We start from the raw sequence: 21,877 nt of genomic DNA on the forward strand, positions 1-21,877 counted from the left end.
TTTTTCTGACAAATAGGGCATGCAGCTACAAATTGATCCACATCCTGTTTAAGGCCTGGCCAATAGAAAATCAGTTTGATGCGATGATAAGTTGCTTTCATGCCCGAATGGCCCCCTAATGCAGAAGCATGGAGTGCAGTAAGTAGCTTGTCCCTAAGTACTTGATCTTTACCCACATAAATCTTCCCTTTGTGCCTTATGACCCCTGAATGCAGAGTGTTCTGATGGAAGGTGTGATCAGGAGCCAACAGTAGTTTTTCCATGAGTGATTGGCAAGTACTGTCATTAGTGTATGAAGCTTCTACTGCTGATATCCACTGGGGAGTGACCAAGGACATGGCCATAAGGGTGTTCTTCCTGGAAAGAGCATCAGCAACAACATTTTCTTTCCCTTTCTTGTACTGCAGAGTGAAATTGAACTCTAGCAACTTAAGCATTAACTTGTCTTGAATTCCAGTGGTGACTTTCTGGTCAGTCATATACTGCAAGCTCTGGTGATCTGTCTTGATTATGAGGTCATTGCCCAGGAAGTAATGTCTCCACCTCTTTAAGGCAGCAATGGTTGCAAGTGCTTCCTTTTCATAAGTTGACAGTGCAACATTGGTAGGGCATAGAGTGGAACTGAAATAAGCTAGAGGCCTACCTTGCTGCATCATTACTGCTCCCAATCCTACTCCAGAAGCATCTGTTTCCAATGTAAAGGGTTCAGAGAAGTTGGGCAGTGCAAGGACTGGAGCACTGACCATTGCTTGTTTTAAATCCTGAAATGCCTGGGTTTGGGTTTGTGTCCATTGGAAACTGTCTTTCCTCAGTACATCATGCAGTGGTCTGGCAATGGTTCCAATTTTTTTGACAAATCTTCTGTAATAGCCACATAAACACAGAAATCCTCGAAGTTGTGTTGGAGTAGTAGGTAATGGCCAGTCAGCAACTGCTGCTACCTTGGCTGGATCAGTGGAAACACCCTCTCCAGTGATGATGTGGCCCAAATACTCAACTTGTTGCACTCCAAACACACATTTTGACATTTTTGCAAAGAGTTGATGTTCCTTGAGTAACTGCAACACTATTTGCAAGTGGGCTATGTGTTCAGTAAGTGACTTACTGAAGATTAATATGTCGTCAAAGAAAACCAAGACAAACTTTGTGAGATAAGGGCCAAAGATGTTGTTCATTAGTGCTTGAAACGTCCCAGGTGCATTAGCAAGGCCAAAGAGCATTACCAGAAACTCATAGTGGCCAAAATATGTTCTAAAAGCTGTCTTTGGTATATCTTCTTCACTCATTCTAACCTGGTGATAGCCTGATCTCAGGTCTAGCTTGGTGAAGTAAGTTGCTCCATGCAGTTCATCAAGTAAGTCCTCAATGACAGGATTAGGGAACTTATTCTTGATAGTAGCAGCATTTAACTTTCTGTAATCAATGCACACTCAGTTCTCTACACCTATTCGCGTGTTTCGTGCTGATTCTGCTGGTGAGTATATCTCCAAAATGTTGCGTGGTTTTCTTGCTGAGTAGGGTACTCTTCCTCAGTTCTCTTGTCCCGGTGCTTACGCTCAGAATGGCGTGGCTGAGCGCAAGCATCGTCACCTTCTTGAGACAGCTCGTGCGATGATGATTTCCGCCTCTCTTCCACCTTATTTCTGGGCTGAGGCTGTCTCCACTGCCGCATATCTCATAAACATTCAACCCTCATCTGCTCTACAGGGAGGTATTCCTCTAGAGCGTCTTTCTGATCATTCTCCTGATTATTCTACTCTTCGGTTGTTTGGTTGTGTTTGTTATGTTCTCCTTGCCCCTCGAGAACGCACCAAACTAACCGCTCAGTCTGTCGAGTGTGTTTTTTTGGGCTATAGTGATGAACATAAGGGTTATCGGTGTTGGGATCCTGTTGGTCGACAGATGCGTATTTCTAGGGATGTGACTTTTCATGAGTCTCGTCCATTCTACCCAAGACCATCCTCTTCGACCTTTTCAGTAGAGGATATCTCTTTTCTCACGTTTCCTGATACATCTCCCTCTGTGCCTCATATTCCTACTCCTCCTTCTCGTCCCACTATTGCAGATCTGACACCATCTTCTCCTATTATTTCTTCTCCTTCCTTATTGCATGACACTCCACCTTCATCACCAATGTCTTCTCCATCTCCATCACCTTCGGTGGTTCCTTCTCATCCCACTTTTCCTTTTCATTATACCCGTCGTCGACGTGTTATGGATGAATCTACTAATGTGCCATCTACTTCTGGTGCACCGTCTTTCTCGTCCCAGCCGACTTATGGTCTTCGGGCTCGACCTTGCCCTCCTCCTGACCTCTATTCTCCTAGCCGATATGGCCTTTCAGTTGTACTTGAGACTACCTCTTATCATGATGCTGTTATTCACCCCGAATGGCAGTTTGTGATGGCAGAGGAGATTGCCGCACTTGAGCGCAACAATACATGGGATCTGGTTTCTCTTCCTCCCCGTGTTCGTCCCATCACTTGTAAGTGGGTCTATAAGATTAAGACTCGCTCTGATGATTCTCTCGAGCGTTATAAAGCTCGTCTTGTGGCTCGTGGCTTGAAGTAGGAGCATGGTCGTGATTATGATGAGACATTTGCTCCTATGGCCCATATGACCACTGTCCGCACACTTCTCGCCGTGGCCTCTGTTCGCCACTGGTCCGTGTCACAACTTGATGTTAAAAATACTTTTCTTAATGGTGAGTTGCATGACGAGGTTTATATGCAGCCACCACCTGGGTATTCAGTTCCCGATGGCATGGTTTGTCGTCTTCGTCGCTCTCTCTATGGCCTTAAGCAAGCCCCTCACGCTTGGTTTGAGCGTTTTGCCTCTGTGGTCACTGCTGCTGGTTTTTCACCCAGTGATCATGATCCAGCGTTGTTTGTCCACCTTTCTGCTCGTGGTCGCACTCTTCTTCTTCTATATGTTGATGACATGATCATCACTGGCGACGATTCTGAGTACATTGCCTTTGTCAAGGCACGTCTTAATGAGCAGTTCCTTATGTCTGATCTTGGTCCTCTTCGTTACTTTCTTGGGATTGAGGTTTCCTCCACCTCTACTGGCTTTTTTATTTCCCAAGAAAAGTATATCCAGGTCCTTCTTACTCGTGCAGCTCTTAGTGATGAGCGCACTGCTGAGACTCCTATGGAGCTCAATATTCACCTTCGTGCTTCTGATGGTGAGCCCTTGTCTGATCCGACACGTTATCGTCATCTTGTTGGGAGTCTTGTGTATCTTGCTATCACTCGTCCTGATATCTCTTATCCTGTCCATATTCTGAGTCAGTTTATTTCTGCTCCCACTTCAGTTCACTATAGTCACCTTCTTCGTGTTCTACGATATCTTCGTGGCACGATCTCTCATCGTCTCTTTTTCCCCCGTTCCAGCTCGTTACAGCTCCAGGCCTATTCGGATGCTACGTGGGCTAGTGATCCTACAGATCGTCATTCACTTTCTGCCTACCGTGTCTTTCTTGGTGGTTTCCTCATTTCCTGGAAGACGAAGAAACAGACCGCGGTTTCTCGTTCGAGTGCAGAGGCCGAGTTGCGAGCTATGGCTCTTCTGACGGCTGAGGTGACTTGGTTACGATGGTTACTAGAGGACTTTGGTGTTTCTGTTACTACACCTACCACTCTCCTGTCAGACAGCACAGGTGCTATCAGTATTGCGCGGGACCCCGTGAAGCATGAGCTTACCAAACACATTGGTGTTGATGCTTCTTATGTGCGCGCTGCTGTGTGACGGGCGTTGGTGTCAAGCTCAGAGATGTTCTACTATCTTTCAGTTTTGTCATGTCGGTCTTTACGCGACTTGTACATTGTACTTTGTGATACGAATGAGACACATATTACCATGCAAAAAAATGTACAAGACAAAATGACACTAAATTATCGGCCAGTAAGTTTCAGAATACTACATACTAGTCGAAGGCACGTGCTTTACACGTGTGTGTTGTTAACTAAAATTTTCATACAGATAAGAAAACTTTAAATAAAATGAAGCACTTTTTCATATGGAGTTTTAGCTTCGCAACCTCTTGGCGACCTTCAAAAAATAATCATCTACATGCATTGTACATAACTTGGACGTAGATGGAATATAATGCATTCTACCATGCATATCCAATATTTCAGGTCTGCTGCAAAAATTCCAATATTTAGGACTTCACAAAAAAATGGATAAATATCATCGTAAAATTCATGAGAATGGTCGTTCAGCTCATTGACCTTCTGTTTTTTTAATCTATTATTATTTAGTAATCTATGGATGGGGCATATCCCTCCATTGTTGAGTTGGCTTGTAATGACTTTGTAACTCTGATTCTTTATGATTATTCAGAAAAGAAAGGAAACTGCCTTATGCCTACTTCTGTTGACTTAATATTTCTGTTGTATGTTAAAACTGAAAAATGTATGTTTCTTGCATATACTTGTGAAGCCCAATGGCTATCATAAAAAATGATATGTGCTCACTTATGTTGTTGGATTTCTGTTATATGCTAACTGAGGAAGAATGGTAAATCTATAGATTTAAGTACTGTACATGCTAGAATATTACCCTTGTAAACATATCTTTTGGCCTACAATTTTCATAAGGCAAGCTAATGACTGAAACCCTATCTAACATTATTTTTCCTGGGTACTATTTACATGAATACAACCATATTAGAAACATCACACTGTAGTACACAACATGTACATGGATTATACCAAAACATCCCTGTAGACAATATTTTTGTGCTTTTCCCTGATGGATCAATTTCCTTATTTGGCCTTGCAAGTATTCTAGTTGTTTGTCTTGATGTGCCTCTAGACAAAGCAACATAGAGTTGTCCATGAGAAAACACCGTCTCGGGAAGATATATGCCAACATTTGGGATGGTTTGACCCTGGGCTTTGTTGATTGTCATGGCAAAACTAAGCCGAATTGGAAATTGTTTTCTCTTAAACTTGAAGGGGAGAACATCATCCTCTGAAGGATAGAGAGGAATTCGTGGAAGGAACACTCGCTTCCCAGCATATTGTCCGCCAATAATTTCTGCATCAATAGCATTATCTTGAAATGCCTTAATAATAAGCCTTGTACCGTTGCATAAACCATTAGAAGGATCAAGATTGCGAATCAAAATAACAGGACAGTTGATCTTCAATCTGAGAATATGCGGAGGTAGGCCATTAGGTGTGAGTGAATTTAGGAACTCGGGTTGATAGTGATTATGTGGATCATCAACCACCGAGTCAAAACTGTAATAGACCTTTTCTTCTCCAGGAAATCGCTCAATAAGCATTTCATTTAACTCATCCACATATTCATTCTTTGTGGAAAGAATGGCACGTGCACTAATATAAGATGGCGAGTTTCCATTTTTGTCCATTAAAGGGAAGATATCATCAATTAACTTACCAACATAGGCCTTTTCATCTGTGTAACCTATAACAATTTCTTCAGGCAGGCGCACGTATTCTTGACCAATTGATTCCTCTGTACCATTACCAATTCTAAGGAGAAAATCAGAGAACCATGGATCAAACAATGCCCTCATATTGCGCCATAGTTTGATATGTCTTATGTCTGGCCAAAGATAAGACTTTTTTAGTGTAGCATCTGTAATTTGTGCTTTAGTGCCATGCCTCACCACCGGAAGAACCTGTCTAAAATCACCTCCAAACACTACTACTTTCCCTCCAAATGGTGATCCACAACCGGTGACATCTTGCAAAGATCTATCAAGTGCTTCCATAGCTTGACGCTTTGTCATAGCAACTTCGTCCCAAATTATTAAAGATGACCTCCGAAGTAATTCTGCAGTTCCACTTTGTTTACTGAAGTTGCACATGCTGTCATCCTGAATATTAATTGGAATTTTGAATCTGGAATGAGCTGTTCTACCGCCAGGCATGATAGATGCAACAATACCTGAGGTTGCTGTTGCGATAGCTATTAGTCCCATTGACCGCACCTTTGCGAGCAAAGCCTTATAAAGGTATGTTTTCCCTGTACCTCCCGGACCATCTATGAAAAAAACCATACTCTTCTAGTGCAAGACATGAGTCATTATCTCATCAAAAGCAAGTCGCTGCTCACTATTTAGTTTGTCATACAAATCCAAGTGTTCCTGCTCAACCTCAATAGACATCTCATCACATACTTCTCTCCAACTTAAGCTCTCCAAATCATTGCTATCCAATAAGCATGGCAAGTCAAAGTTATTTATGTCCTTCCCCATTGAATATAACAGACTTCTAAGATCTTTAAGCACCATCTGCTCAGTTACTTCAGCGTTTACATTTTCTCTTCGAAAACCATCACACATGGCTTCTAAATGCTTATCCCACAGTTCACGGACATTTGTTACCTCACAGAAAACTAAAATTGTTGCAAAAAGTCTTCTAAGTGCAGAGGGCATTTGAAATGTCGCAGCCTCGCTGAGACAATCAGAAATACTATGATCATCTTCAATGAAACCCCTTCTCTGTGCAGCCTCTCTAAAAGTCGAGAAAATAGTACCTTCAACCGTTCGTAGATCCTCAAATGATTTGGCTCCCCTGACGTGGTTTAGTAGTATCCTCAAGTAATAACGCTCTCCTTCAGCAGGGTGCGCGGACACAAGTCTCCCAATCTGAATTCGTTTCTGCTTGCGACGTCTCCAACTTTTGCAACTGCTATCCCACACAAAATATTCCGGAAACTCCTTATACAAGAAATTCCTCACGTAAATGTCAACAGAATTCATTCTAAAATACTCACTAAGCATTGTTTTTGAAGATGATTCTCTGCGTAAAACATTATCCAAATTATCAGAGTCTTCATAATGCACAAGATGCATATTTGGCAAATGGACCTGCAACTGCAAAACTGAAGGTGACATCTCACTTAGATTGAAAGAATAAATCCTCCATATTGCCTCTGGAGGTGATATAAACCTTGCATCCCTATATTCACGAATCTCATCAATAACAACATTATCTCCTCTGGACTCAATGACAAAGGAGGCGCGATCATGACCTTTGTATATGTACTTAAATAAATATTTAACAGCCTTAATGCTCGAGCAAACTTCTATATTGATATGGCAATTGTATCGCATAAGTAGATATGGGTTGTAAGGAACAACCCATCTATTATCCAACACCGCACCCCTAATGCGCACTCGACGACCATCATCCCTCCGTCTATAAATTGGATATGAATCCTTTCCCTGTAACGTTGTATCTGAGAATGTCCGCGGATAATGGTATCTACAATTTCCATTTTCCATGCAAGCATTCTTACTGTTGAGAACTCCACATGGTCCGTGCATCATGTGCTTAATAACTAAAGCATGTAATACAGGGTATTTGTCTTTATCTGGGATCTCTGCTGATATTATCTCATCATATTGATCTGGATTAGTAATCTTACAATTTGACTTCAGAATAATTAAGAAGTGTGCATGCGGTAGGCCTCTCTTCTGAAATTCTATTACATGAACATGTGCGACGACTTCACCAAATAATTTTCTCTTGAATAAAAGATCTTTAAGATCCTCCAACTTTGCCTTGAAGACCCGTGCTACCAAATCTGGACGATCTTGTGGTGATTGGCCTGGTTCCAACTCTCTAGTTATCTCTTCCCACTGCGGGTTGCAAGTCATTCTAATGAATAAGTCTGGCTTCCCGAACCGCTGGACCAATGCCATTGTATCTAAATACCTTCGACGCATGTCTCTTGGTCCTCCAATAAATTTTGGGGGGAGCACAATACGCTTTCCTGTCATGCATGCACGTGTCTCACCAGCTACAACGCTATCAACCAATCCTTGATATAAATCTGCACGTATGAGAACTTGAGTTGACGGTTGTAAATTGAAAGCCAACCTTATTGATTCAATCTTGATGTACATATCAACAATATACTGTTGAGTTAATCGCCTTCCGAATAGTAAGACGTTGAAATCTCCATCTCGAATTTATAACTTATAACAATAATATTCTCTTGGTGACACACAAGAACCAGGGCTCTTTTCCATCCCTGCGTGCAAGGCAATTTATGGTTAGATAAATGAATCTGAAACAAAGTAATAAAAAAGTATACTTGGCAAAAAACTTGCCTTCTTCATTGAGAGCATTTGTTTGATCATTTCTCGTCCTCCTAGCATGGGGACCAACTTTTGGTAAATTCAAGTTCCATCCAACTTCCCCTTTCGGGAAAAAAAGCGGATATGACAATGGATCATAGCAACCATGATATGCTTTTATGTATTGTGGTTTGTCCGATTTACCATACACCATGATACTCCTGTCAAAATGACCTCGAGGATTATTTCCCTCGACCCAGATTGCTGCTACTTGTGATGTTGTCGGAGCATTATATACTCTCTGATCTAAGGCAATATCTGTATTGAGCTCAATCATATATTCATCAAGGTTTGGAATAGAACCAAGGTGTCTAAATATTTGTACATAAGGGTTACTTGAAAGTATATTTACTAACTTCCGGATGAGAATTTGGTTTAAGTTAGGCGAGTGAAGAAATCTTTGTTGCAAATCTGCATCCGTGTCATAGAAGTATAACTGTAAATGCTTGGGGCCATCTTCTTTTGGAACCAACTGGTCAATACGGTGATAAATTTGGCCCTGTGCATGAAAGGTGTAAACTCCAGACCTCCTATTGCAGAACCTTTGGTCCAAGATGACACCAAGAGAGGTAAAAGAGAAATGAGAATTGAAGTACCGTATATGATCTTGGAAGTATTTTGCATTTGGATCCTGACTCGTGTACAACTGACGCAAATCGTCAGGAACCACTGGGGTTACTATCTTCACCTTTCCATTCATGCAACAAAAAGTTGGTGTCTCATATTGGAACCTTTTCACATTACAATGTCTACAGTTGGGCACTCGCTCTAGAAAATGATGACCACTGGGCACATTATGATATATACGATCATATGGGTCTGCTTGTATACATTTTGTAACATGCTTTGGTTCTTGATATGATTCAAAGTCAAGACCTGTATTTTTTTAAAGTAATAGTTTAGTAAAGTATTACAAATAAATATGAATGATTGAGCAAAGTACCAGTCAATGCTTACCTGGTCCATTATACATAAGACTTTCATCGTCCACTTCATCGCACTCAATGTTGTCTTTGGTATTTGCCAGATAATCTGTTGACAAATTATATCTAGTTGTAAATAGATGAAATACTTGTTATGTGCTGCATATAGATTGAATCATTGTTTTTTTATGACTAAAATTACCATGAACGACAGGAAAATAATCCTGGGGCACATAAATGATGTCTTCATGCAAGTTGTTGGTATTTCTACCAGGATCCCGTGCGGTACTACAACTTTCTTTTTCTGACCTCTTTCTTTTATTAGGGCCACAAATCTCTTGTACGTGTGTTTCTTCTTGGTCATGTGACAGTTGTGAGTACACATTGGTGCAATGTTGCCGCTTACGCTGACCTACATTTTTCAATTCATATTTTGCAGCTTGTTCTTCCGAGGATATTGATGATAAATATATGCCAGATGGACTGATAGTGAACCGAGTTCCAGCTTTTGGACGGCTTGTCTCAAAACCACCATTTTCTGCCACTGTTTTCAAGGAAAAATAGTCAACGGCAGTGTAATGAAATATAATAAATAAAATTTTACAGTAGATATTTCTTAATTAATTATATATACAACCTTGCTTGCCTTTTGATGAAGACCCTAGCTGAGTAAAAACTGAATCGTGCCTCTCATAGTTTGAAATGGCCATGACTTCCTCTCCTGTAATATAGGTTCAGTTTACCCAATCATTATACATCATATAATAAAAAATAATGAGATAAACGAACATTCAACGGCCATTGATAAAAAATTTAATGCATATTTTATTGATTAGAACAGTCACCTGTCATGTATTGGTTATTATTAGTAGCTCTCAAAATTTTCTGTTGTGGTGCTGGTTGTGTGTTGTTACAACTTGCACTGCACTCACGCCGCATTCTTTTATACTCACGATTCCTTTGCAGATAGGCTTCCCTCTGATATGGAGTCATTTGCAAATACCTATCCCGGTCGTGGTAAAGCTTACGCTGGGAAGAATTCATTTGCATAGCGTTTTTGGTTTCTGCTAAAGGATCATTCTGCTCTGCAACCACAGCTACTATTTCCCCACCAAACAAAAAAAACAAAAACACACAGTATATCAAGGCAAGCGATCAATAAGGATAATAAGTAGAAGATATCGGTAATAACAAAACGTACGTTGATTCCCTTTTGGTGAAGTCGTCGAGTGAACATTTGTAATATCTCTGAAAGGAACTCGGCCTTCCATCTATTGGGTTTTACTGGACGGCTAGCGGTTATTACTTTGATTCTTGATTGTTATAAGCCAGGTATTTTCAGCCACAACCTACAGTATATAAGCATTAGACCATTTTTAGCTTGCCAAATCCGAGAAAAATAATTAAAGCATACTCAAATTTGCAAACGGATATGAGACATGAACAGAATGAACATGTGCTTTATGTTCAGAATAGCACTGCCTTTTATAGTCTACCAACAGATAGCTGCTTGGACAAAAGCACAAACACCTTGCGTGCAAGAAAAGCAGAAAAATCAACAGCTACAGTCAGACCAGTGAATATGTATTTCATATAATTGATAGCAAGAAGGATCACTTGCGTAACATTCGCACGCAAAAGAATCATCACAGAATTCCAAAGGAACAGATTAGGATGGGCCACCTAGAGAAGGAATAGCTCACTTGTGGTTAATCCGTCGGTGGCACTATGGTCAGCTGGTTGTAGTAGGATGTCCAGCTCTCATGAACCTGGACTCAACAGGCAGCAAGAAAATTCGAACCAAGACAAAGCTTGCAAGGAGACGATGGCGGAGCTGCAATCTGGATGTTGACGTGATTGGAAGGAACTGGGGGCGTGGACGGTGGGTATGAGCTGACGGAGATCGCGGTGTGTGACGTACACGCTAGAGAAATTTCATACAGAGCATATGGATGTGGTGGTGAAGTGAGCGAGGTTGCGCCTTGGCGGGGAATTGATTTGCTGGAGCCTTGGCGGGAATCAATTTGCTGGAGGCGAGCGTGGGTTGTAGAGTTTTCCAGAAGAGGCGTCTGAGTTCTCAGCCTTTGGCGGGAATAGGTGGGTGGCGAATCCGGGTAATGTGGGCCGTTCGATCTGATAAAGTGGACGGCTACAAATGAATCCATTGTGTAATTTGATGGACAAAACATGCAAGAAAAAGGTAGATTCAAAATTCAAAAAATTGTGTACTATAGTAGTAGAGAGATAAAGGTCTGAATTTGACGCCCAGGTTTGCCCCTTGCTCCTCCTACTCGTCTAAATGGTAGTTTTTAGTCAAGGATTAATGAGAAAATGGTAGTTTTTCGCACAAATTCGTAAAGTAGGCACAGTTCCACGAATTGTGGTAGTTTTTTTGTTAAGTACTCCAGCATACTAGCACTTCAGAGTTTCAGAAGACAGGCAGGCGGCTCTGCTTCTCTGAAGTCTGAACGAGAGGACGGGGAATACTCATCTATTCCCTTTTTTGCGCAACAGCACTTGTAACCACGCGGCAAAAATCATGAACAGCAGCAGCAGCAGGGAACTTGTGGAAGAAGCAGTCAGCACAAGCGTCAGGGTCATCTACAGACAGCTGAATCAAGACAACGTAGCAACGTAGTGTAGAGTAGTGCGCACCACGCTTTACACACAGGGTTTACAACGACATCCTACACGCACATCATGATCAATTCGGCAGTGCCAGGTCGGAAATGTGTGGATTGTCATTGCTGCAAGAGGGGGACAAATTTTGTTAACGGTGGAAGCAGTACACCTCTTGTTGATTTTTTTAAGTACATACTTACTGTACCACTAATATACAATGCAGAGGTTCTAGTGTCGCAGTAGTAAAAAAAGGGTTTCAAAAAACCATGGCCATGTATATTATGTAGGTTAAGCACAAAAAATGAGTGGTCGATCAAGTTGGTCTGTCGCGTGTGAACTTTTGTTGAGATGACAGATTTAAAGGAACATATGAAGACAAACAAAGGAAAAATGAATACGATCTAATTGATCTGAAGGTGAAGTTATGCATAACTCTGGAAGACATGTATGCATCTCTGCCATAAGTAAGTGCAAAGATTCATTATTTAAGTAAGCAGATATTGTATTTACAAAAAACTCCTCTTCTGTCCGACGAGAACGACATACTTGATTGGGAACTAGCAATTTGGTGAGCTAAAGGAAATCCCAGTCAATGAATTATTTCAAGCAGTTACAGTTATTATTTGAACATTGTGCAATATATATTGACTCATTTCAGTCCATAAAGCTATGACCATAGTTTGCTAAGAAAATCTAATCTATCCATGGCAGAACCTAACAGATGCGTTTGCAGATCTGCATACTGGCAATCTGGTATTCTTGAATCAAAAGTATGTACGTAACGTATACAGTATCATACTAAGGCAATGCATGCGCCATGGCGTGTGCGTACCGGCAAGTATTCCCTCTATTCCTAAATATAAGACTACATATATGTAGTCTATAGTGAAATCTCTAAAAGGTCTTATATTTAGGAACAGAGGGATTTGTACAAGAAATGGCTTTCCTTTACTGTTGTGATGCATGTACAGGTACAACTGCAGTATTCGTACCCAATGCGATTCATTAGGACATGATAGCAGATACCTGAAAAAGTCATGAAGACTCTTCAGAATGTTTTACTCAACATATAATCTGAACGTGATAGCAGATACAAGTGCTTTTGAGTTTTGACTGTACAAAGAAATCAACTCTAGGTTGGTTGTACTCAACATATAATTAACAGACCGATCGATGGAGCATTTCATGAACAATTAGAAGTTGAGTTACAAAGTGTTGTGGAAAGTTGTGGACCAAAGTATAATTTCAAAGAATGAGAACCAAGGTAAATAGATGAGGGTATATGTACCTCGTTGGAACACACAACTCCACGAGGCTGGCATACATAAGCAGAGTCACAAGTATCCCAATTGAAGGCAACCTAAGCACATTCAGCGCATGGGCTCAGCCAATTGATCTCTGTGGAATTCCTTCAACCAGATTCCAGTAAGCGTCTCCTCTTGAGAAGGCTCCCTCCAAGTTGGAGCAGTCATGGATACATAGCTTCACCAGGGCTGGGAGCTGCTGCAGGAGTCCCTCCGGTAGTGTCTCTATCCTTGGGCAACGCTCTATGCACAGCTTCTTGAGTGCAGGCACTCCATACATTCCATCTGGAAATGTCATCAGTGCCTCGCACTCAAATACCTCGAGTTTTCTCAAATTTTTTATGTCTCCAAGATTTGCTGGCATGGACATCAGCTTTGGACAAGCAATGATGTGCAATTTCTCAAGACATGCAGGCAGCTTTGGAACCTCCACCAAATTTTCACATTCTACAGTTTGAAGATCCTGGAGTCGAGGAAGTAGGACATTTTTGTCATCAGATACTGTTGATGGAAGTGAGCCGGTTAAGTTGGGACAGCCAAACAAGTCTAGACGTTGAAGACAATTCAAGTTTCTGAATTCCTCTGCTGGCCATTGTACTATATTATTGTTGCCTGAAATCCACATTCTTTCAACAAAACCAAAACAGTTCCATATATTTCGTTGTAGTTGGGATAGTTTAGATGAGAAAAGGCGGTCGTAATCTATTATACCCAGCTCCTTGATAAATCTATAAGGTATATATTTCAGCTCCTCTTCAATGCGCTCTACATTTTGAAGGATTTAGGGTAAGTCTGACATGTTGGATCTGATATGTCAGACGCATCTGGGCGGCTCCAAATCTGCCATATGGATGGGCTAGGTTTGAAGGGGTGCCGAACAACCCGAAACATATGGGCTGTGTATAAGGGTCGGTTGGGATGCGTCATTTCATCCGAACAGTGTCCAGGGGTCCACCCGGACATGTGGAGGGTTTTGGGGTCTGTTGGAGATGCTCTAATCAATCCTTCTGTACTCTCTGAGATTGATTGCAGTATAGTTCAGACTTCAGAGTGGCAGTCGACTGTTCTTTTCTGAAGGAGTCATGCATGCATGCTGTTAGGTTCGCTGTTTGCGCCACAAGTCCGGTAAGAGAAGCACAGGGCAAGAAACAGTGGTTTAAAACAAGAGCTGGATCAAGAAATCTTCGGTACGTTTTACACACGATTGCTTTCACCAGTATAGTACAGTACATTTTACAAAATTTACAACAAGGAGCGCATGCACGACGGGTGGCTACCGACCGACGACATTAAGAAACCACGACCAAGTACGTATTAGGTACGGGCGAAGAATTACAGTCTGCTTGCAAATGATGAACCTTCGAAACACTCCGCTCTTGGGCCTAATGATCTGAGAACTTGAGAAGCACAGCGCAGCAATCACGACGCGACTTTGCTCAGTTGTAGTTGGGCCTTCTCGTGCTCCCGCCGCCGTACTGCGACCTCGCGAACGGATCGCTCATCGCATCCTGCATGCATGCATGCACATGATTTACCCGTGTCAGTGTGGCGCAACAAGGAGGATGAGAAATGGTGGATGATCGATCGTGCTGGTTTTCTTACGGGCCCCTGCTGCCGTGACTGCGACATGGAGGAGTTGCTCATGTAGGCGGAGCTGGTCATGCCGGTCCGCAGGCCGCCGCCGCCGCCCATCATCGGGTTGCAGAACTGCATGTTGTCCTCGCCGAGCGCGCGCAGCCGGTTGAGCTCCGGGAGCACGCCCGTGGCCAGGTCGGGCCGGTCCTTGCGCCGGAGCTCGCAGCAGCGCAGCGACATCTCCGCGAACCGCCGCGCCTCGTCGACCGGCCAGTCGTGCACCGCCGGGTCGAGCAGGTCGGCGATGGTGCCATGGTCCAGCGCGCGCGCCACGTGGTGCGTCAGCCCCATGGGCGGCCGCGCCGTGATGATCTGCAGCAGCATCACGCCCAGCGAGTAGACGTCCGACTTGACGCCCAGCATCCCCGTCTGCTGGTACTCCGGGTCGATGTAGCAGAAGGTGCCCGCCGCGCTCGTCATGTGGCACTGCGTCACCGTGTCCGCCACCGACGGCGGCACCAGCCGGGCGAGGCCCACGTCGCTGATCTTGCTCACGTAGTTGCGGTCCAGGAGGATGTTGCCCGGCTTCAGGTCGCGGTGGACCAGCGGCTCCGGCTTGGCCTGGTGGAGGAAGAGCAGGGCCGTGGCGATCTCGGCCGCGATGCGGAACCGGTGCTGCCAGGGGAGCACCGGCCCGCCGCCGCCGCGCCGGAAGAGGCAGTCGTCCAGGCTGCCCATGGCCATGTACTCGTACACCAGGCAGCCGTACTCCGGGCAGGCGCCGAGGAGGAGCACCATGTTGGGGTGGCGGATGCAGCTGAGCACCTCCACCTCCTGCTGGAACTGCGCCTTGCCCTGCGCGGCGTCCGGCCGGAGCACCTTGATGGCCACGGGGGTGTGGTCCAGCTGCCCCTTGTACACCGGGCCGTAGCCGCCTTCGCCCACCTTGAGCCCGTCGGCGAAGTGGTCGGTGCCGATCTCGATCTCCTCGATGGTGTACCGGCGGTACCTCGCCGACGAGCCGCCGGCGCCGTCCTTGAGCGCCCTCCTCTCCGCGGCGATCCGCTTCTGGGCCTCCAGCTCCGCCAGGCGCTGCGACGCCTCGGCCGCCTCGATGGCCGCCCGCGCCTTGGCCTTCTCCTGCTCGATGAGCGCCAGCGCCGTCTCCTCCGTCAGCCGGCCGTCCTGCGACCGCTGCTCCTCCTCCTTCCAGCGCTGCAGCTCCGTGGCCTTCTGCTTGGCGGTGAGCGCCTCCTTGCACGCCGTGCTGTACATGTCCATGGTCTGCTTCAGCTCCAGCCGGAGCCGCCGCATCTCCGCCTCCATGTCCTCCTACGTACATCCATGCATGCATTGAGATTTGCAGCAAAGAAAGATTAATGGCAGGCATGCATGTCGATCGTGCATGATGGAGGTACCGCGGGGAGGGAGGAGGAGACGCTGGTATGGGAGTTGGAGGTGCTCTCGCTGCCGAAGGTGTCAAGACCCCACCCCGAGCGCGGCGCCTCGAAGCTGTTGTGCTCGTAGGTGTCCGACCCGGTGGACAGCCACGGCGGGTACGACGCTCCGCCGCTCCGGTCCACGCTCCGCCGCTGGGTCGGGGCCCCGATGAAGGATATGTCGGACGACTCCGTCTGCGAGAAGTCCGGGAACTTCCTCGCCGACGTCGTCGTCGGGCCCCTCGAGAACGGAGACCTGCCACGTACGTAACCATGATCGATCAAGCCACCTGTCCGTCCGTCCGTCTGTCCATGCATGAACCAGCGAGCGAGCAGAGCACAGAAAGAGAACTTACATGATGAAGTTCTCTTGCGGCTGCAGCGTGGGCGTGACGGTGGAGTCGGCTCGCGTGGCCTGAGGAGGCGTCGGCGCCGCCCACTTCTGCACGGCCGCGGGCGCCGCGGCCAGCTGCTGCGGCTCGGGCGGCTTGGCGTTGGCGGCACCGCCGCCGCCCTGGATCATGGTGCGGAGCGGCGAGACGGAGGGGGCGGGGCGGATGGCCTGGCGCACGGAGGTGACCTTGCCGCCCTTGTTGACGACGTAGACGCTGGTGAAGTCGGGGGCGGTCTTGCAGACGCTGTTGGGGACGTCGGCCTTGAAGCGGACGAAGCTGCTGCGGGTGTTGGCGCCGAGGACGAGGCGCTCGACGGCGGCGTGGGCGGCGAACTCGACGAGGGACTTGGCGACGTCGTGGTCGTCCAGCACCACGTCCTTGCACTGGATGTCCTTGCGGGTGCAGAAGCAGCGGAAGGGGAGGAAGAGGTCCTTCATCTGCGGGTCCGTCGGCTGCTTGTACCCGGCGGCGTCCTCCACGCCGCCGGAGCTGCCGCGGGTGTTGACGTGGACCAGCACCAGGGACTGGCCCCGGTGCACCAGCGTCTCCGTCGTGTACTTGAGCGCGTTCTGGCTGTTCTTGTCCTTGTCGATGCACACCGCCACCAGCGGGTAGCTGCCCCCGCCGCCGCCGGCGTCGCCGTCGCTGTACTTGCCCATCCCCGCCGCCACGCCCGCCCACGCAGCCAGGTCAGGTCAGATCAGCTTCCTCTCTCGCCTCCCTAATGTCTCTACGCCTACGCTCTCCTGCAATTCTCCCAAGGTTCCTTCATTCGAGCCGTGGAAGATTGCCAAGGGAGGAGCTGTTGGTCAGGAGGGGAGGAGCTGTTTTAGGCAATCTGCTCCTCTTCTCTGACCTCCATTGACTATTATTAAGCATGGCCTTGTTGAGTGCATGTGGTCGGCTCTTACAAAGGGAATGTTTCCCATTTCCAGCTGAGTTTGCGGATGGCCACAGATTCTGCTCATCTCCTCCCTTTCCGGATACAAAGCAGACGTTATCAGCAGACAAGACTCTGTTGGTCTTCAGTAGCTGGACATGCTCTGCAATTGCATACCCAGTAACAGAAGATACCATAACATTTTAGCACCAAGCATTGTCCCAATATACAGATTCCAATGTACAACCCAGATCTCCAGGAGATATAAGCTTCTAATCAGCACTACTTTACACCATTGGGCTAATATTTACAGTATTATGGCCCAACTCAAGTCTACAATAGGAGTGACAATGAATTCAGGAGGTCACATGCTGGTATGTATGCTCCCACATGTATGTTGGCCTGCCAGGAAATCAATTGATAATCTATAACTAGAATGTAGTTATGCCGCCATATAGAAGATGAATTAGTTTTCCAGTAGAATCAATTGAAAATAATAGGTGAGACTGGCCACAGCCTAGACTAGAAAATTGTCTATCATATGGTAGATGACATCTTCTCCCTCCAAGTTCATTGGGGTCCTGACCTGCATGTGGGGGTTGCAGGGTTCAGTCCACAGTTGAACGTTTTAAGGTTCTTGCAATTTAGTGACACTATTTGTAAAGGTAGAATTCAGAAACCATGCACCACTATATATATGATATCTAACAGCAAAAGGCGTCCCACATATTCCACAGGTACCAATTAGTTCAAAAGACAACAATTCTGTTGGAACGCAAATGCAACATTAATTAAACCGTCAAACCGAGCGCAACTATCATGAGGGCAATAAGATGTACATAGCTACAGTAAGGCTTGAATCCTACCTGGATATTGTAATGCGCATTGTATTTTAGCCGGCTCTCATGAAAGCATACATCGACCCGTTCCCAGGTCACTTGTGTAAGGCCACGGATCATCTCCTCTGCAATAATAATGTCGAATGTCAAAGTGGAAAACCAGTAGCAGAAAATCTCTACTTTAAAAAGGACAGTATATACAGTGCATGCCATACTCCGAGTCTCTGATCAGTATTTTCGAATTTCTAAGGTTCTGAACCTACTTATGACAGGTGGGTTTTACTGTTTTAGAACCTCTAAAAATCGACAGCTTCTTGGTTTGGAGCTTTATCTAAAGCATTCACTCAAATTTTGCAGGAACTCTATCCCAGCTTTATTAAAAGAACACAGCCAAGCTTAAAACACCACAGCACATAAATTGCAATGATTGTTACCTTCAGGGCTATCCGTGAGTGAAGTGTCTACAGAATCCTCTTGCTGAGTGCCCTCTGAGTTAGCAGTATCGACATGGATAACATGCGGGTACTTCTCATTATTTGCTTCTAACTCAAGCTACAACAAGAGTCAGGGCAGATGGTTAAAATTTTAGGGACAGAGAAAGATTGTAATATTTCTTGAAAAATTAAAGAGGTGAAGTTCTCGCTTACTTTCGGTAACTCATGTTGACGACGAATCGACGATGTGCTCCAACCAACTATGTCTTTTTCGAAGTTAAGGGCACTGGCATCAGGAGTTTTGATTCTCAAACAACAAATCAAAAATTGTTACACCCTCCATTTCTATATGCAAGGCCACTTCGTTTTTTGTGTCAAACTTTGACTTATAATTTTGGTCAACAAAATATGGGTTATATGTAATAAAAAAAATCATCAGAAAGTTTTTTTTTCAAATGTGCATTCATAACTCACTTTTTGTTGATAAAATTATTTGTCAAAGTTAGACATAAAAATATGTAGCCTTGTATACAGAAATGGAGGGAGTACAATACATAAATTATATAAAAGGTTTAGTTTGTAACATCTATTGGATACGGTCATATGTTATATTTGCATACGCAACACGGCGCTTAAAAGAGCGCAAAGCTGACCTGCATAATAACAAGGTCATAAGCAAGTGACATTGCAGCAAAACAGGTGGGAAAGTATCAATATCAATTTCTGCAAATCATGAGTTGCTACATGAATTTCCCATCATCGCCGTCTTCAACCATTCGCACGAGAAGTGGAGGCTTCCCATCGTCCCTGTCCGAGAGGAACAAGTGTTTACCCGTTCTCCCAACTATAAGATGTGCAGTTTCTGCAGCGGTTTGTTCCAAAAGTGGAACACCAAAAAGGAAGGGCAGCTGTGGAGAACAAAAATGTCAGATATGAATACCATTTTCTGTCCTTATTAAGACATTTTGTTCCCAATTGAGTTCAGGGACAAACACAAATACACAATGGAACATTAAACTCGGAGTGGCAGAAACTTTTTGGAAGGAGGAAACCATAAAAGATATGTAGCATCAGTCTATGGCAGGGAAATGAACTCTTTTAGTATAAACAATAAGTGGGTATTGTAGGAATTATAAGTGAGCAATGATGCCTTTATTTAGAAAATTAGGCTACTTCGTTCAAGGAAAATAATGCTTCTAGCTCCTTACCAAGTGGATCCACACTCACTAGTTCAAGGCTCCAGTTTAATTGGAGCAAGAATGAGATTCAACATGCACTTGTGTTCATGAGCTATTTGTCCATTTTAAATAGCAAGGTGATATGACAAATGCAAGAGTCTTGGACTTGTAGAAATAATATCAGAAGAGCCGATAGAAATGCCAGAAGCAAAATCTAATCACTGCCTAAGTGTTGGAAAGAAGGTATGGTGATTGATAAGTTTACTAGCAAACGTATATTTGGCCTCCCACTGATAGAATGGTATTAGTACCCCAGTACTACGCACAAGATAGCCCTGAATCTTACTTGTTTATTCCACCTGGAGCCCAGGTGTGGTGTAGCTGACGCAATAAAGTTCATTGGTTCTAAGCCAGCTATTTTACCGCCTCTGTACATACTTTCTTGGTCAGAATGCTTCTCCATATTAAGGCATGGCTCTTCGCTTGTTGATTCTTCATAGAGTCTTCCAATTGCATATCTTGAAATCAATCCACCAAGTGAATGAGCAACAACAGAGATTTTCCGCAAATTTCTTTTTCTCTGGACAACTTGGTGTACCTGGATAAAAAAATTCAGCTTGATCTGTTATTTCCATCATTCTGCGTCTCCTTCTAAGTACACCATGCATATTTTAGCAGTGACTAGAACTACTAGAATACTGCCAAAGTCGATAATGATGATACCTCTTCAGCCAGTCTTTCGCCCATTATATCAACTCCATCGTATGTTAACTTTGAATGATTGCACTCACTACCTGCTCAGATAAATTATATAAGACGTGTATCAAGTTCTACCAGAAAGTAGTGTGCATCATGACGCAGACATGTCAACGGTCAATTAATCATATAGCTGACACGGGAAAGGGCAAATTATATTATTATTAAAGGTATTAATCGGAAAGAGATAATTGCAGTTATATCTGCAGTGGCTGGGTGCTCAGTTACGTCCTACCAGTGTAATACTTCTTTCTATATTTTCAAAACAACAATCAAACATTCAGCTGAAGGCAAGTCCTGGAACATCTGAACTCCGAAGTGTTGGTGCATTTGCTGCTGGTCATGCCTTTACAGGTAAACTGAATAGGAAAATTTAGCCATGATTTTACAGTAACACCTACTTACCTTTCTAGCTCCAAACTAAAAAGGTCCAATTCATCCCAAAATTTCGACAAATCAACAGAATTTGAAGTCATATATGTCAATCGTGGTAATGCGCATATCCATAGCAAGCAAATTAAAAGAGCAGCACCACCCAGTATAGACTCACGATGCACATAGACTTTCCCCGGCAGCCTCTTCACGAACTGCTCTGCTGCAAACCTCCAATCCGCCGAACTATTCAAAGCCACAACTCAGTTAATAACTTATTATACAAACTAGTGGCCATCGCGAATAAAATAGAGGCGAGAGGGTATCTTCCACCCACCTTCCGTAGAGGCCGTTAACCATGACGACGAGGTGATCGGCCTCGGCGCCGCCGGCCTCCACCTCCACGCGGTTCCCAGCGTCTCGCCCCTCCTCCTCGGCCTCAATCTCCACCTCCGTGTTCCGGGGCGACGGCCGCGACAGCGCGCGGCGCAGCCGGTCCCCCAAATTCAGCCTCTCGCCTGCCGGCCTCTGCTTGCGGCCGGGCGGCAACCCTAGATCGAGCCGGAGCGCCGGCCACCGGGAGTCGCCGCGGCTGCGGCCGCTGCCCGAGGGCGAGCTCGTGGACTGGCCCATGGAGGAGGCGAGTCGGCGGTGGCGGCGGCGGCGGCGGCAGCGAAGGGGTGGGGAAGGGGGGGTGGGGACGGGGGAGGCCGCGAGGGAGCACGTGGCGTAAGCGCAGAGCCTGGAGGAGGCGGGCATTCTCGGGTTGCTTGAGTTGAGAGGAGTGTGTGGGGCCCGCGCCGGCGGTTCTCGAATCGCGGGGATGACTGTTGCGGACGGAGACGCCTCCCATCGAACGGCTGAGAAGCGCTCTAGGACGCTTGAGTGGTCGACTTCGTTTTTTAGCACCACTCGTCTTGCTGACATGGCTCACTTGTCACCGCGAACAGCTGGGACAGAGAACCTCGACCATTGGGACTCAGATTCGAGGAACCAAATGAGCATCAAGACCTTTCATTAACTTCGCTTCGGGAG

General features: G+C 45.2%; 3 protein-coding genes across 7 annotated transcripts; all 3 read right to left on the minus strand.

Annotated features, from left to right (window-relative positions):
* Window positions 1-7,364: 7,364 nt before the first annotated feature.
* On the minus strand, window positions 7,365-11,285 carry LOC123128688 (uncharacterized). Of its 5 annotated transcripts, none has more exons than XM_044548757.1 (8): window positions 10,752-11,285; window positions 10,250-10,397; window positions 9,894-10,148; window positions 9,686-9,769; window positions 9,251-9,592; window positions 9,083-9,157; window positions 8,099-9,001; window positions 7,365-8,019 (listed from the first exon to the last, which is right to left on the minus strand). In XM_044548757.1, the coding sequence occupies exons 2-8, from the start codon at window positions 10,317-10,319 to the stop codon at window positions 7,958-7,960; spliced, it is 1,791 nt and encodes a 596-aa protein (XP_044404692.1). In that variant the 5' UTR covers window positions 10,320-10,397; window positions 10,752-11,285; the 3' UTR covers window positions 7,365-7,957. The 5 variants fall into 5 exon arrangements, with proteins under 5 accessions (XP_044404692.1, XP_044404694.1, XP_044404693.1 ...); XM_044548759.1 differs by having other exon boundaries at window positions 8,099-8,286; window positions 8,722-9,001; window positions 10,250-11,285; XM_044548758.1 differs by having other exon boundaries at window positions 9,695-9,769; window positions 10,250-11,285.
* A 2,838-nt stretch (window positions 11,286-14,123) lies between these two features.
* Window positions 14,124-17,209, minus strand: LOC123128689 (U-box domain-containing protein 52). The gene is made up of 4 exons (XM_044548761.1): window positions 16,345-17,209; window positions 15,968-16,244; window positions 14,577-15,881; window positions 14,124-14,482 (listed from the first exon to the last, which is right to left on the minus strand). Exons 1-4 carry the CDS (start codon window positions 17,040-17,042, stop codon window positions 14,411-14,413), a joined length of 2,352 nt encoding a protein of 783 aa, XP_044404696.1. The 5' UTR covers window positions 17,043-17,209; the 3' UTR covers window positions 14,124-14,410.
* A 228-nt stretch (window positions 17,210-17,437) lies between these two features.
* Window positions 17,438-21,616, minus strand: LOC123128690 (putative lipase C4A8.10). The gene is made up of 10 exons (XM_044548762.1): window positions 21,180-21,616; window positions 21,021-21,088; window positions 20,438-20,508; window positions 20,061-20,312; window positions 19,281-19,444; window positions 19,134-19,189; window positions 18,750-18,802; window positions 18,537-18,654; window positions 18,130-18,227; window positions 17,438-17,849 (listed from the first exon to the last, which is right to left on the minus strand). Exons 1-10 carry the CDS (start codon window positions 21,599-21,601, stop codon window positions 17,781-17,783), a joined length of 1,371 nt encoding a protein of 456 aa, XP_044404697.1. The 5' UTR covers window positions 21,602-21,616; the 3' UTR covers window positions 17,438-17,780.
* Window positions 21,617-21,877: the final 261 nt, after the last annotated feature.

This window comes from Triticum aestivum, chromosome 6A, assembly GCF_018294505.1.
Source record: "Triticum aestivum cultivar Chinese Spring chromosome 6A, IWGSC CS RefSeq v2.1, whole genome shotgun sequence".
Taxonomy (NCBI): Eukaryota; Viridiplantae; Streptophyta; class Magnoliopsida; order Poales; family Poaceae; genus Triticum; species Triticum aestivum.